Genomic DNA, 16,287 nt, shown 5'->3' with positions numbered 1-16,287 from the left:
AGCATGTCCTTATCCATACTCCTGCTGTCCCACTTCTCCTTTACTTTTGCTTTAGATCTGTTTCTTCATTTTTTGATTATTTCTTGCCCCCTCATCGTAATTCCTGTGCTTCAATTTTTGTTCTGCTTTCGGTTCTCTCCGTGCTGGTGCCACTTCCTGTGGTACGATCCCCTGGCTCGCTAAACCCTCCTTCACCTCCTTGCGCACTCGTTTTTCTCTGCCTGCCCTGGATCTCTGCCTGCTGGGTTTATCCCGTTACCTTTCCATCTCCTTGCCGTGCTCTAGCTGTGTATCAGAGCATTGGAATCGCAAACGTGGAGCTGAGGAGCTCGGGGATTCTCCTTGGGAGCAGACGCACGGGCTCAGCCTGCAATTTGCCCCAGCTGCAGCGCTGCCATTGCAGCCCGGCCAGCATCCGGGCAGCGTTGCCTAGCGATGGATGGCTGCACACCGCCAGGAGCTGCACACTTCGCAGCCCAGGCACCTCCCTCCTGTCAAATGCACCCCGGAGTGCTGCAACTGCAACCTATAATGACGCCACACAAAGCTGCTAAAATGTATTACATACTAATTATTGCAATCGGCTTTCGGGAAAAAAAGATATAAAGCCCTCACAAACAGCTGTTGATCAACAACGAGCAGGGAATATGCATCCTCTTTATTAAAGAGGTAGCATGCTTCAGAGCAGACATAAAATTTTCCAATTAGAGCCCTGCTTGATTATTTTGTCCCATCTGTGCTTTTTTGTTTGTTTGTTTTATACTTCACTGCATTTAGAGAAAACAAACCTTAGCGGAGCAGGACATGGCTTGCCAAAACTGCATAGCTTAACAACAAAGAACAGGATTTTACGGAAGAAAACATCCTTCCAATTAACCCACTGTCACAGACAAACATGGGAAAAAGGAAATCTCCTTGCTAGATGTATAAAAATACAGGTAGAGAGGGAACTGCAGACTACTAAAATAAACAAAGCAAATCAAAGAGAAATTTAGTCTTTCACTGAATTATCCCTGAAGAACTAATTTTTAAATTTTTTTTCTATTTTTAAGAGAAATTCAAATGGCTGCTTAGAAATTTTAACTCTCAGAAGTTCCTAGCAAGAGCTGATATCAACCTTTGTCCCTTTCATGCACATTTATACCACCTACATATTTATGCGTTCCTGCCCATAAACAGCTACATCTAGTTCTTGCTCATAAAATGAACAAAAAAACCCCAAACATCTAAAAGAAGTAAAGATATTTAACGACAGGACAAATTAAATATTATTCAACAACATGCTAGAAGAGGCAATGTGAGTTGACTAGTAAGAAATTCACAGGACTTAACCTCAAAAAATTATTCCATTCAGCTCTTCTAAAGGGATGCTTCACTGCAGCACAGAGCCTAAAGCTCTGTATTTCAGTGTTGGAGGCACAGGAAAAACTCCTCTGTTTTGGTCCCTGCTGTGAGGACAATTGATGCTTTTCATCCAAAGTTGTAATGACTTTGAAATGTTTGCTCTCCTGAGAGCAGACACCCAAATCCAGGCTTCTCCCACCTTGGGGGAGTTAGCAGGAGAGCCATACCTTGGTCTTACACGCACACGCTCTTCCTTGGATCCCAGAAACCTCAAATGCTTTCTGATACAGAGTCATCTTCACAAGGGATGGAAACTCCTTCCATCACCTCTATGTGCAGCCTAACAACTCTGCACAAACAAAGATGGACCAACAATGTAAAACTTTCCTGACAAGGGCTTAGCACAAAGCAACTACCATCATTTTCTATACCAGCAACTGTTCAAATGAAGGTATCTCCAAAGTGCTCTGCTGTGCACTTGTCCAAATGCTGTTGCTTTAGAGGTTTTGGTCTGTATGCCAGGTATTTGGGAGCATCTTGGGCACAGTAACATGTCATTTATGTTACTACTAGCACTTTGACACAAAAAAAATTCTGCCATGTCTCTTGGTCAGTGAATATGACCGACACTGCAGCTTGTGAATAGATAATGCAGCTTGTGAATAGCACGTCTTTGTGGATGATGTTACTAGACCCTGATGCCTAAATCCCAATCAGACCTGTAGCCAAAGGAAGATAAACATGTTCTATAATAGCCTAGCATGCTGCATGTTTTATCAGGCAAACAAAGCAACTGACAATTTTCTCACTCCAAATATAGTCCACATCTTATTCACCGCACACAAACATTCAAACTTGCATCTATGAATAAACAAAGCCAGGAATTATTAGCACATAGAAAACCTCTTTTTTTCCCCCTATTAACCTCTAGAATTAGAACTCAGAAACAGATTTTCTTCAGGAACTAAAAACTCAATAAGTTCTTACTCACATCCAGGGTCTCCAGACTTCCAAATAACATCACTACTCGAGAATATAATCTTGTTAAACAGTCTTCCATTTTGACCCACAGAGTCAAAATATAAGATTAAGCACTCGGAAGACACATAATGCTTAGAACTGAAGGTTGAGTTAAGCAAGCCTCCCCACAACCAAAAATGACAAGCCAAAGGGCAACTTATTCCCACCTCAGTTTGTCTATGGTTCACAGAGCATCGCTGTCATACAGCTAGAAGGCCAAATTCTTTTAAGTTAGAATATGTGCACCTTAACTGTAGGACTAGTCCTACTTGTTCAAGTGCAAATCTAATTATAAATCAATTTGGAGCTAATTAAACTTATTTATTCCCATTGTCCAAACCCAGAAGATGATTCAAACATGTTTTAATTAACAAAGTCCTGTCTCGTGGCATAAAAACATCTACTCAGAATTAAGCTATGATCTGCAAAATATGCAGAATCACATCGTACCAAGATTTTTACCTTTAGCTAAACAATACATCCATGTCAATCCATTAAGAGTATTTTTAGTATTTATACCATTAACAGTTGCAATAATGTTGTGACATGTTCAGAGCTCATACAAAAGTTATAAGCTTACTGGACACCTCCATCTGAATCTGCATTAAGCAATCATACCATGGGTGGTGCTGCTTCACACATCAATTTCAATATAAGATTCTGTGCTTGCTCTCGAACTTGGTCTTTGGCATCTCCCATACGATCTATCAAAGCCAGGAGAACTACAGAACAGGGGAAAAAGAGAAAGTAAAAAAGATTAAACACCCAATGGAGATTTTCTAATGTTTAAAGATATTTTTTGAAACAGATGTAATATACATGTCATTCAAAAATAAAAGCTGAGTTTAAGTAGGCCACAACATTTTAAAGTCTCAAGTGCATTTCTGAGTATTTTATAAGACTAACAACAAATGCACAAGGCTGAAATGGAAGAAAATAGTAACTTTCAACAGGTTAAAAGAAAGCAAGCTTCCCATTTTCAAAACTGTGTGAATGACTTTGATTTAATCTTCAAAAACTGTTCCAGTTAGCTTCAGAATAACTGGCTTTTCTAAAAAATAATGCCAGGTGTAGGGAGTGACCAACAATTAGAACAGAAACATACAACTATTTTAAAATCAGTGTGACTTTGCTGTTTATTGGAAGAAAATTGACAGGTTTAAATCTTTTCATTCACATAGTGTATCTTCAGGAAACCCAGCCTTACTTCAGTAAGAGCACTGTTAAAAATTACTATGTTAAAACAAGCATCCTCAAACAATATTTAAGTAAAATTGCATGACAGTTGATGATTTCACACCCTAAAAGTAAGTAAAAATCAAAATCAAAGGACTTGGCAATTAATTTTGCTTGTTTTTCCAGACAGACGTTTATAATTACATCAGATAAATTAATGCTATGACATTAGGAAAGACAGCCCGATGAACACATAGTGAGCTCCATGCTGTGCAAGACACGCTGCTGTACTGGTTCCCTGTCCTCCATCTGGGACCCACCCTTTGTGAGAGTCCTCCCCCCAGTGCCTTTAGTACCAGTTCTTCCAAATGAGGGGTGATGACACCGAGCCTACTGCCTTCCTTCAGGAAGCACAACTGATGGAGTATTTAAGGTATTCCAAGTGAAAAATACATCTTCACAGCTAAGATAATTTTTTGCTATGTTTGGTACTACATTACTGAACACCTGAGAGTATTTTACAGTTGTTGCCTCACCTCAGCCTGACTGCTAAAGAATTTCTACTCACTACAGAACTAACTGTATTTGGGTACTGTTTGCAAGGCAGATCTGAAGTAATTTTATCAGTACCTAATGATTTTATAGTAATAACTAAACAATAGATTTGCCAGCAAAATAAAGGGAACAGAATCACACATTCGGAGGAGGTTTCCTGAGTCTCCTGTTCCTAAAAACAGCATCTGAACCATGATTCTTACTTACAAATACACTGCTGAAGTTGGAAATTCCCCTCCTGCAATTCCTGAAGGCTTTCTTAGTGTCCTAATCTGAGTATTTAATTCTACTGGTTCTGGACAGTCCACTGACATCTTCGGCTACCATCATCAAGGTTTTGTGTTTTTCATCTATCTTCTCTACACTTTCTCCTCTGAAGAAATTAGTACAGCTATTTTCATTTTACAGTTTGAAAAGAAGGGTCTGTGGCTTTTTTCTTTGGGTTGGATTGCTGTTGTTTTGATAGTGCAGGACTTTGTCTTCATGGTTTGGGTTTTTATGGGGTGTTTCTGTTTTGTTTGGTGGTTGAGTTTGGTTTTAGGGTTTTTTTCCATTTTGTGAACAGAGAAAAAAATCCAGAACTTGAGAACTTACATTTGAGAGCACACAGCTGTCCACTCCCATGAACTTCCAATCACTTATACACTTACTGATTATAATTTTCTTGCCAACAGTACTTTTCATGTCTTCTGAACTGACCTTGTTCCCATGCTTTACACTACTAGTGATGCCTCTACACTGACCTGACTGCTGGGCAGCTGAAGGCAATTCTAGCTTTACAGAAAAGGAAACAAACACAGCTAATGCCAGTTCTGTGGGAACACAGCTCCTTTGTGACTAATTAGCACTCTGAGTCATTTGACGGAGCTGCAGATACCAGGGCTCTGCTCAAACCACCAAGGCAAGCACAGAGAACGGCTACTAGAAGCTGCTGAACAAAGATGAGGTCACTGAGTTAAACTAAGCTATGACACAGCCCGCAGATTTCAGTGTGTGCAGCTACTGAACACACCAGCCTTTGCCAGTCCTGGAGCTCTGACAGACGGACAACACGCTGTGGGAACTGTTAAAGGGCCCAAATGGCTGCAGGCTCAGCTTTTTTCCCCTAAAACTCAAGTTTCTGTAAGACCCCATAGAAGGCATGACACATGCTATTTGCACAAGACAAAAGAAATTAGGCTGTTGAATGCTGGCAACCACCAGCTGGTTTCCAGCGTGCCTGTTCATCTTTTCTGTCAGAATAAGCTCCAACAGGAAATCATTGAAAGTTGGGTTTCCAAATGATCAAGTTTCAAAACAGAAATCATTTTGGCTCCTACTTTTCCTTTAAGATACACTAATTGAATAACACTGGTGAGAAAACTTGTGTATCTCTTTATACTGCAATGCAAATACACGCATTTGGTTGTTCCCGGCATCAGCCTGCAAACTCAATCTCAAATAGATGTCAGAATTAAAAGAAGAGTGACAAAGAAGAAATAGGACATGAAGGTTGTATTCAATGTGGTAGCTTCCTAGAAAATTTTTCAGTGAGGTATATAACTTGTCACATGCAGTCTGGACTGAACAATCCTACTGTTTTATGTTAACCTTAGCCATCTTTTATCTTCTGTTGCCTAGGTTTTTAAATTATTTCAAATGGATTCTGGCAAACCTAATAACATATAACATCGTTATGTTATTTATTTCTGCTCATTTGCTGAGAAAAAAACTACACTAAATTTAGGAGACAGTGATTCCTTTTGCAGCTGTTTATTTTTTGTGAAGCACTGTACTTCATTCAGCTTGCCTTTTTGCCACGTTTTAGCATGTTGTCAAAGTTTCTTATCACTTCCAGCCACTCCTGAGGTTTTCCTGTTAACATTTCTACATCACAATTTTGCAGGTTTTGATTACTGAATAAAACCTAAAAGTATTAGTAAAAATATTCCATAGCAGACAATAATTCTACCAGATCTACCTCAAACTGACCTGCTATTTCATAGAATATTCTGAGTTGGAAGGGATCCATCAGGATCATGAAAACTGACTTCTGGCCCTGCACAGGATACCCCAAGAGTCATACCATGTGCCTGAGTGCATTGTCCAAACACTCCTTGAGCTGTCATGCTTGCTGCTGTGACCACTTCCCCGGGGACCCTGTTCCAGTGCTCAGCCACCCTCTGGGCAAAGAACCTTTACATGGTACCCAACCTAAACTGCTCCTAGCTCAACTTCAAGCCATTCCCTCAGTCCTGTCACTGTTCATCACAGAGCAGAGATCAGCATCCCTCCTCTTCCCTCAGTTGCAGACTGCAATGAGGTGTCTCCTCAGGCTCCTCTTCTCCAGGCTGAACAGACCAAGTGACCTCAGTCACTCCTCATACAGCTTCCCCTCCAGACCCTTCCCCACCCTTGTTGGCCTCCTTTGGACACTTTCTAATGACTTAATGTCTTTATGTTCTGGTGCCCCAAACTGCACTCAGCACTTGAGGTGAGGCCACCCCAGTGCAGAGCAGAGCAGGACTATCACCCCCTTTAACTTGCTGACAATGCTGTGCATTTGCATCTGCTATTTATGCCTTTTTCCTTTCTGCTATATCCATAACAGAGCGTATTATCCCATCAGTTTCTTTTTCCGTTGCCTTCCTTCTCTTATCTCAGTAAATCTGAATAAATTTTCCTTTATCCAAATTCATCAAATTATTTTATCACCACTAGTTGGGACAGTAGACGCATAGCTTAAGGCCAAAACCAGCCTTCACAGAGTCAGGGTACAGCCTGAGAGATTAACTATTTATTCCCTACACTAGGATTGAAGATGATAAAACAAGTAAAGCACAGAAATTGCCTAGAACAGTACACAATGTACATTTAAAAACCTCAGCAGTTTAACTATATGACCTCTGCAGCAAAGAATGCCATAGGTAGCACAAACAATTTCCTTCTGTTAAACTTTAACACAAGTTCCTTCTGGAGCTTTTCAGTTTGTATTGTTGCTTTTTCTTCTCTTCTGACCACTTACACCTGCTGCTCTTCGTATACCTGTGCTCATTTTAAGTCTCAGGTCTACTTATTTCTATGAATCAACTTTAGATAGTCCATTACTGCAGGCTTAGAAAAAAGCATTAAGTAAAAAATAATCTTTACTGCGGAAATGTTATCAATCTTGGCAAAAATTCTGTTACTAAAAAGAAAAGTCTTTGAGGACAGAAAGAGATTAAAACTTGACAGCAGTATCTTCCTTGTTTCCTCAAAAACACTGCCAGCTCAGGCAGCAGCATTGAACAGCTGTCATTAGAAAGGAGGGAGGGAAAGAGCTGCCTCTGCAATTAGGGCAGTGTCTGTCCGGGGCAGGATACACACAAGAGAAAGGCATCCCACAGAGGTTCCTACAGAGCCAGTCTGACAGATCCTTGTGGTCAAGGGGCTACTTCTAAGCAAAGAATCATAAGCAGGCTGTCAGAGGGGGCCTCAGTGCTCCCCTCCTCAACATAAAGTCCTAGCCAGTTTAATCAACAGCAATTTCAGACACTAATGTGCTTCTTGGGGTCTCTCCAGGAGCTAATTAAGAAAAGCATTAGTGGGATTAATGACACATACTGTTCATCATCAGTAGCAGAGAAGAAGAAACAAAAGCTTTTTTTATATGGCCTATCCATGTGCCAATCAAGGTGTCAGTCTCAGGAACATGAGAATAGTCTTAAAGGCCAAAGCATTTCAAGAGGTGTATTAAACATGAAAGAAAACTACATGATTGCTAACAAATATTTGTGCCATCTTCTGAAATTAAGCTCTAAGCTAGGTTGTTTACATAACTAGAATTAATTAGAATCAAGCAGAAACCAAAGGCAGCTAGTATTTCTCTACTCTGAGTTGAAAGCACTGCATTTCTAGGTGTCATACAGTGAAATGCCCACAGACAGCAAGCAGATGGTATTCTAAATCACAGCCTATCACTCAGGCATGGATCACTTCAGGTAAAATGAATTCCCACTACTAATAAACTCCAGCATTAGCTAGACAGAACCAAAAAAAAAAAAACCAAAAACCATCAAAACACCAAAAAGCCTGCATAGAGTTTTACTTTTTTTTTCCTTTTTAATTGAAACTTCAGAGAATCTAATCAAAAAGATGAAAAAAGTTGTAGCTTTAATCAGTTACTACCTTCAGCTGTGACCATTAACTATAGAGGAAATAAAAGAAAATGTAAGGACCTTCTGAGGTGTTGCAGGAAGTTAGTATTTTTGTTACATTTAAAAATACAAAAACAGCTATTGTGGAGAAAAAGAAATACAAATAATGGATTGTCCTCTAAATGCCTTTTCCAAAAAAAGAAAAAACCATGAAACAGTCAGGATTTTATTGTTTAAGAAAATCCTACAGCAATCCAACACAGCCTTTCCTGAGGTCAGTAAGCTATAAAATGAAAAGGCAGTATCAGACAAAACACCTGACTTGCATTTAGATGCAACAAGGCATCCTTGAGACAAGACATCTTTGATATAAATAGAAAAGCCTGCTTTACTTTATCCAAACAACTCGGTGTCTTGAGTTATTTAATTTAGTTTCCAAGTTTTCTCTAACAGAATAGCTTGGCCATTTTTTAAGTAAAGACATGGACCAGATAATTTTGAAGGTCCCTTCCAACCTAATTATTCCAAGTTTTATGTTTAGTTGTTCTGTAAGGATTTTTAATCTTGAATTCTCAGCCTCAGTATTTTAATTGAATTAATGAACATGAAACATGAGAATAAAATTCAGGTGCTAACACCTGAAGATACAGCATGTTTCTACATGTTATATATCCATGATAGCTCATGCTAATACAGTTCTTGGTCTTCATGGATTTTCAAAGCATTTCTCCATACCACATTAAAACCACTTAGAGAGTCACAGTTTGAATAAACTGCACACTTGAGCACTTTCCACCCAAAAATTCAATAATTTAGTAGGAGAAAAAGCAAAAACTTACAATGTGGGTGTCACTTACTAAATGCTGATTTCCTCAAACAAATATTTCCAAATTCTTGGACCAACTGTTTCAATCCAAATTAACTGAAAAAGTTAAGGCGTGTTGCAAGCCCTTACAACTGCTTTAAAATACTTAGGTCAGAAAAACTCTTTTAAGATCATAATGACCAACCACTAACCCAACCTGTCAAGACCACTGCTAAACCACATCCCTCTGTATCACATATACAGTAGACATTCAAATACCTCCAGGGATGGTGACTCACCCTCTTCCCTAGCCAGTAGCAGTGCTCGTCAAGATTTTTCCTAATATCCTCTATAAATAGCCCCTGGCACAACTTGAGGCTATTTCCTCTTGTCCTATCACTTGTTTCTTGGGTGAAGAGACTGACCTCCACCTTGTTACAACCTCCTTGCAGGTAGTTATAGAGAGCAATAAGGTCACCCCTGAGCCTCCTTTTCTCCACGCTGCATAAACCACAGCTGTTCCTCATCAGGGTGCTCCAGACCTTTCCCCAGCTCTGTCGCCCTTCTCTGGACATGCTCCAGCACTTCAATGTCCTTCTAGCAGTGAGAGGCCCAAAACTGGACACAGGATTCAAGGTGTGGCCTCACCAGTACCAAGTAAAGGGGACAATCACTGCCCTGGTCCTGCTGGTCACACTATCCCTGATACAGGCCAGGACTTCACTGGCCTTCTAGGCCACCTGGGCACACACTGGCTCATGTTCAGCCACTGTCAACCAACACCCCCAGGTGCTCTGCCTGGGGTTGTGGTGACCCAAGTGCAGGACCTGGCATTTGGCCTTGCTGACCCTCATACCATTGGCCTCAACCCACTGCTCCAGCCTGTCCTGATCCCTCTGCACAGCCTTCCTACCTTCCTGTAGATCAACACTCCTGCCCAACTTGGTCTGATCTTCAAACTGTCTGAGCATGCCTTCCATTCCCTTGTCCAGATAATGGATAAAAATATTAAACAGAACCAGCCCCAGTGTGGAGTCCTGGGGAGTACCACTTGCCACCAGTCACCAATTGAATTTAACTCCACTGACCATCAACTTCTGGGCTCAGCCATCCAGCCACTTTTTAAGCCATTGAAGAGTGTACCCATCCAGGACATGAGCAGCCACACTTGCAGGCTTCATTATAACAATAAATTTGATGGAGTGTTTAAATTAGTCTGAGGACACTAATTTAAATGCTCTTCCAACACTTCTTAAAGCTACTTGGTACAAAAATTAAACACTTCAAATTTGTTTCATATGTTAATATATGGCACTACACTGTCTTCCAAAACTATTTTTGCCCAGTGGTTTCTTTTCATAAGATGAATTTGAAACTATATTAAACATATCAACATTTACATATGGAGTTTTTGTGTGTAAAATGTGTATCCTTATTGAGATTTACACATACAGGTACTTATACAAATATAACCTATTTGTGTTTCATCATTTTAACTTTCAATTACATTTCCTTCAATTTTCAGGTAAGTACAATATTTCACAACATTTTGTATGGTTGTATGTAAAAACTAATGTCAGTATAGCTCTGTAACAGACTAATGAACAGTTCGATGTATGGAGAAAAATATGTCAAGGTATAATATTGCACAGTAAAACAGAAACAGATTCTGTATACCTTTACTGTATTCTTTCTTTTCCTTTTGGCAATAAGGAGAAGGCCAAGTCATTCACTTGTTTTAGAACTGAAAGTATGAGTAGACACTTTTCCCAGAAATATCCAGACACATGCCCATAATTCTAACAGTCTCTTATTTTAGATATATATGATTATTTTAATAATTAATGTGACCACCTGGGAAAGGAGACTGTGATACAGTAATTATGCACTCTTATGTAACATCTCTATTAATCACAGAACAAGCAGTAGTTTTAAATACCGAAAGATGTAACACTCAAACACTGTTTTAGTTTTCCCAGAATACAGACACACAGTCTTATGAAAGAACACATACCCTGGTATTTATTGCTTCCAAAGTATTTTCAAGGATCTTAAGCAGAAGTACTAAAAGAAAGATTCCAAATTTGTGTCTAGACTCCCAGAACACTGGTGCCAGCTGCAGAGCACACTCAATGTGGTTAATCATAAAAGGATAACACCTTATAAGAAATTCAGTGCAATGTTAGATGGTTGCCTAGGAAACTGAATTAAGTCTCTTATCAGGCATTATACTTCAATACAAAGATCACTAACATGCTCTATGAAATACTAGAAAATATCTGCCCTACAACTATTGTATTGATTTTGCCCAAATGTAATTTACGGCATATATGTAGGTTGAAAAGACTGAAGTAATAGTAAAGCATTCATGTTTTTCACTTCATAGCAGAAGCCTGTAATGCTTAAGGGGGTGGATATTCAGTGACATTAGCTGTTCTCTGCACTTCAGAAATCTACCCCATCAAAACAGAACAGGAAATTAAATGGGAATGGGATGTAAAAGGTGGAATATGTTTTCCCATATTGCAGTTGGATAATATATTATTATACTTCCATCATTTACTGAGATCTGAATCACAAATAAAAACATCTCAGGGTCACCAAAATGTAACATTCTTCATTAAAAGAAAAATCCATTTAAGTTTGCAGGTATGTTATAAGTGAAAACAGCTGTAAAAATGAAACTTCACCTAGAAAAAAGGATGCACTATATTTTAAAAAAGGCAGAGAACAAAGCAGGTAGGTATTTTACATCTATCCCATCTATCCTCCTTTGCTATAGTCATGGTGCAATCTCTTTTTTTTTTTTTTTGAGAATGAAAGTACCTACAATAACTTAGTGCAATAAATGAGAAGTTAACTATAGTTTGAATATTTCAAAGTAATAACTGAATTCCCTTCAAAAATTCTGTGATGTTTGCCTCCAAAAAATAATACACTTGCATTTATTTGACCAAAATAGAGAAAGTAAAAGCCTACCATATAAATTACTATTACAATGGTCTGTGGGGCCTGAAGAACTTGTTACTTAGCTGAACTATTCTGCTTACAAATTTCCCAACTTTCTCAAGCTTGATTCCATTATTTTTGTTTTCTCCTCATATCACCTAAACCACTGCACATCTCCAATACACAATTATATACCTCATTAACAATATTCGGATCAAAGAATCACTTAAGTGGACATAACCAAGCTACAAAAAAACCCCAACAAACAAACAAACAAAAAACACCAAAAAAACCACACAAAAAAACCCCAACCAAATAAAAAAACCCTAAAATGACAATTTGCATAGAATACTTGGTTCTTGTCAAATACATAACTAGGGATACAGATTGTATGAGGTTCAACAAGGCCAAATACCGGGTGCTGCATTTGGGTCACAAGCATCCCATGTAGGGCTACAGGCTGGAGAAGTGTCTGGGAAATCAAATATAAAAAGGAAGTGGTACCTCACAAGCCTGTAAAAGCTCTCTGCAAACAGTTGTGCAGAAGGTAACTCAACTAACAGAGTATATTTGGACTTTCTGACAGCTTTCAAGACAGGGATTGCCCTTCATTGCCCTAATGATAAAGGCAAGGAGCAAAGACACTGCCCTTGAGAGTGGGTCCCAAATCCACCATCACTGCACAGGAAACAGGTTGTTGTAGTGGTTAGTCTCATGTATGTTTTAGGTCAATTTTCAGGGATCAGCTAGGCAACAAAGAAATCTATAATCAATAATTACAAAAGTAACAGACAATAAATAAAAACAAACACAATTAGGCCATTATGAACATATGTCACCTCTCTGGTATGGTGTGACAGATACGGCTTCCTCAACTCAAATGCATCACAACAGAAAGCCACTGAAAGGGCAAACAGCTGTATACAAGAAACAGCTCCATTGTGTCTCTGAGCTGGGGCAGAGGGAGGGATAGCAGAGCACAGGCATGGAAGAGATCCCTAAGTAGAAACTGGCAGTCAGGAAGGTAAGACATGTTGGCTCACCTTTCTAACACAAGATCTAGCAAGTGCCAAGATTTTCAGGCAATCAGTCCAAATGAGTTTTGCATACTTAAGTACTTCTACAGAACACTGTAAAAGCCAAAGATCTATGTGGGTCAGAAACTAAACAGATAAAGCTGTAGGAAAACAAAGTGACAGGGCAGACACTGAAGATACCATGTGCCTCAGCTGGCCCTAATCTGCAAGACTGCTGACAACTTCTATGGATGAAGGAGTTATCACTGCTTGTTTCTCCTGTCTTTACTTTCTTCTCAGGGATCTGCAAACAAATCACTGTCAAATGCAAGTCTTTGGTCTGATTACTGGAGTCCGATTGCATTGGAATACAAATCTGCAGAGTCAACAGAACATGATTTAGGAAACTCCAGGTTCTTTATGATTTCTTGAAGGACGCTTACTCTCATAAGCCCTGGACTACACAAAACCCAGACACTTACAATAATGTTTTTATATTACTGCTTCACTGACAAAAACTGAGTAATATTCCAATCTTGTTATGAAACTTGGAAAGAGAGCTACCAACTGAGGAGAATTCATATCATTCTTTTTAAAAGTAACCGAAACCATTGTTTTCTGCCTTTACTGAGACCAAGATTTCAGCAACTGTTAGGTTTGTTTATAGAGAAGTTGATCATGAACAACAGTAACTTGCATATTCTAGAAGTCTTGATTCTAGAGATGTTCTGAGGACCAATTTCAGCTGAAGGTCCTACTACTTAACTTAAAAATACTTTGAGAATATACAGCTTCAGATGTTACGTGTGTTTGATGGTCACCCAGTGCCAGTACTGTCTCTCTACTGTTTTAAATACTACTGAAATTTAAATCTTCCATTTGTGCATAATCTCTAACTACTCAACTACTGTGACACGAAAAGCCCAAACCAACAAGAGGATTTTCACACTATTCTCAGGTAGTTCATACTTAAGAAAACAGAGACAAATGGAATAAGCTTCCCAACCTTCCTTTAATAATTTTACTGTAATTTTAGGTTTTACAGAATCTAAAATAAAAATCAAAATTTAGCCAAACTCTTGAGCAAAACAGTGTTTGTAGCTACAAATGGAGACTATTCAAAAATCAATACTGCACATAGCACAATACGCCTCCAGTTCCCTTGCACTGCTCCAATACAAATTAACCAGCCAAAGAAAAGCTCTCCACAACAAAACAGATTTAAATTCTGTAGCACTCTACTGCAGTAGTGCCATAGAATATTAAAATATGCTTTCAATTGATTTAGTTAGCAGCTGTCGTAAATTATATTTTTTATTCCTGAACTTTGAAGTTTTTTTTCAAAGTTCTTAATTATAAAACTAGACATGTAAAGAAGAGGAAGGTTGAAATTTTGACAGACAATCTGAGATAGCTGGGGATCAGGGAACATGATGTAACTTATGCAAATTTTGAAAAAGGACATTTACTAGAAACTTCTGTCAAAAACAGCCAGTGCTACAAAACCAACGTTAATGTCCTAATATCACTATCGCTTTTCAGAGCCAGCAGCAAAATTAGTAGATTAGTGTAGTTTGCTTGTACCTCCCAGAAAAAAGGTCTCATACACCAGCACATGTAGATCCATTAATCTGAAATTCATTTGAGTAAACATTTCACACAGGAATAACAGTCAGTACTTTTTTTTATCCCATAAAAACTTTAGACTACTAAAAGCTACAGTCAAGTTAGCTCACAGGAGGTGGATTACATAATCCTCTGACACTACAGGCCTCAGCAGACATAAAGCTCTGATTACAAAGTGACCTGCAAATAAAACCTTCCATCTTTAACAGAAGTTAAAGATAATACTTGTGTTTCAATATAAATTTTGATGACTGTCTCAGGGAGTGGTAAGCAATCATATAGCATGGAACTAATTACTGGAAAGGCACTCCTGGAACCTTTGCAAAAAATCCCAACCACTACCTAAGAAATCAGTGACAAATGAAAACTGACATGCTACTATACAATTATTTCAATTTTCCAACACCAGTAAAATGCTGTCAGTACATTATAATTAGCTCAAGAAGTTTTCAACATATTCCACTTCAGCTGCTAAGGGGGGGGTGGGGGGAAGCGTCTTTTACTGTTTGGTCTTAATAAAAAAAAGTTGTATTTCACTTACCAGTTCCTATATAGGGTTTAAAGCGCCCTGATAGTCTGTCAACAAAGGCACCTAAAACATCTAATCCCAGTAGTGCTACCTGTTGAAACAAAAGCATTAGATATTATAAACCAGATCAATGAGGAATTTTTTAGAATATACTGCAAATAATTTAGACATAGAAAAGCTATCTTAAAGTTTCAGCTGAAGAGTAATAATTCCTTTAATGTTCCTATCAAGACAAAGTTATCAGAATATGTTTGAAATGGATCAAGTTTATTTACATACACCAGAGCAATTCTGATTTTTCAATTCTTGTCTTAAAACACAAGAAAATAAACATTAGAAATCCACTGTTTTCATATTTTCAATTACAAAACCCAAACAAAGACATGGCTTAAAGGTTTCCCAGATGCTAAGAGCTTCTTCAAGAGCTTACTTCTGGCCACTTAGCTCATCCACTAAGGTCATTACATCATTTTCCCTACTCCCCCCAAAAAATAACTGAGAAGCTAATTCTGCTTTCCCTAGTAGTCCAGATTAGACCATTTTTCCACTTGCTTGTTAAGCTAGGGAAGCTTAATTTTCCATTTGCTCATCAAAAATCATAAAGAATCTCCCTCAAACCAAACAAAAACAACAAGAAAAACTAAACCAAAATAAAAACCAACTCAACCCACAACAACAGCAAAAAAACCTGAACAAAAACTAAACCAAAACAGAAAAAAAAGAAAAAAAAAAAGAAATGCAAAATACTACTGGGGTTTTGAGGAATTTCCCATCCATGCACAGAAACCAGATGAGACAACAATACTCAATATAGAAACAAACCCACAGAATTCCAGTTTGACTAAATTATTTTAAGAAGTCAGGACACTTTGCTGCTTACTATTCTGCATATTTGTTGCAAGACTTCCTTCTGTATTTCCTACAATAGCTCATAAGGAACACCAGAACCTGCATTTTCACAACTTATAGTTACCTCAATTTGCTGCTGCCCATGAAGGTGCAAATGGAATAACCTTTCGTCAAAAGAACAACCTCCTCAAGCTTGGGTGTTACTTACAGCTTAGGAAGACATGCACTGAACGTTTTTCCCAATGAACTCATTACTAGAATTCCTCTCCTTTATTAGCTGTTTATTCTCATAGCATCTGGATC

General features: G+C 38.5%; 1 protein-coding gene across 37 annotated transcripts in view; it reads right to left on the bottom strand.

Annotated features, from left to right (window-relative positions):
* Positions 1–16,287, bottom strand: part of CLASP2 (cytoplasmic linker associated protein 2) — a 143,110-nt gene that overhangs the window by 116,131 nt on the left and 10,692 nt on the right. For 36 of the 37 annotated variants that reach the window (XM_030265220.4, XM_032746787.3, XM_072925882.1 and 33 more), the window contains exons 2-3: positions 15,148–15,226; positions 2,983–3,086 (exon numbers count right to left, since the gene is read on the bottom strand). In XM_030265220.4, coding sequence (XP_030121080.1) covers positions 2,983–3,086; positions 15,148–15,226 — 183 coding nt within the window. Of the gene's footprint in view, positions 1–259; positions 463–2,982; positions 3,087–15,147; positions 15,227–16,287 lie in introns of those variants that run through there. The other variant, XM_072925912.1, reaches the window with a different exon arrangement.

This window comes from Taeniopygia guttata, chromosome 2 (genome assembly GCF_048771995.1).
Source record: "Taeniopygia guttata chromosome 2, bTaeGut7.mat, whole genome shotgun sequence".
NCBI lineage: Eukaryota > Metazoa > Chordata > Aves > Passeriformes > Estrildidae > Taeniopygia > Taeniopygia guttata.
The sequence above is the reverse complement of the archived record's forward strand: the minus strand, read 5'-3'. Positions and strand labels throughout refer to the sequence as shown.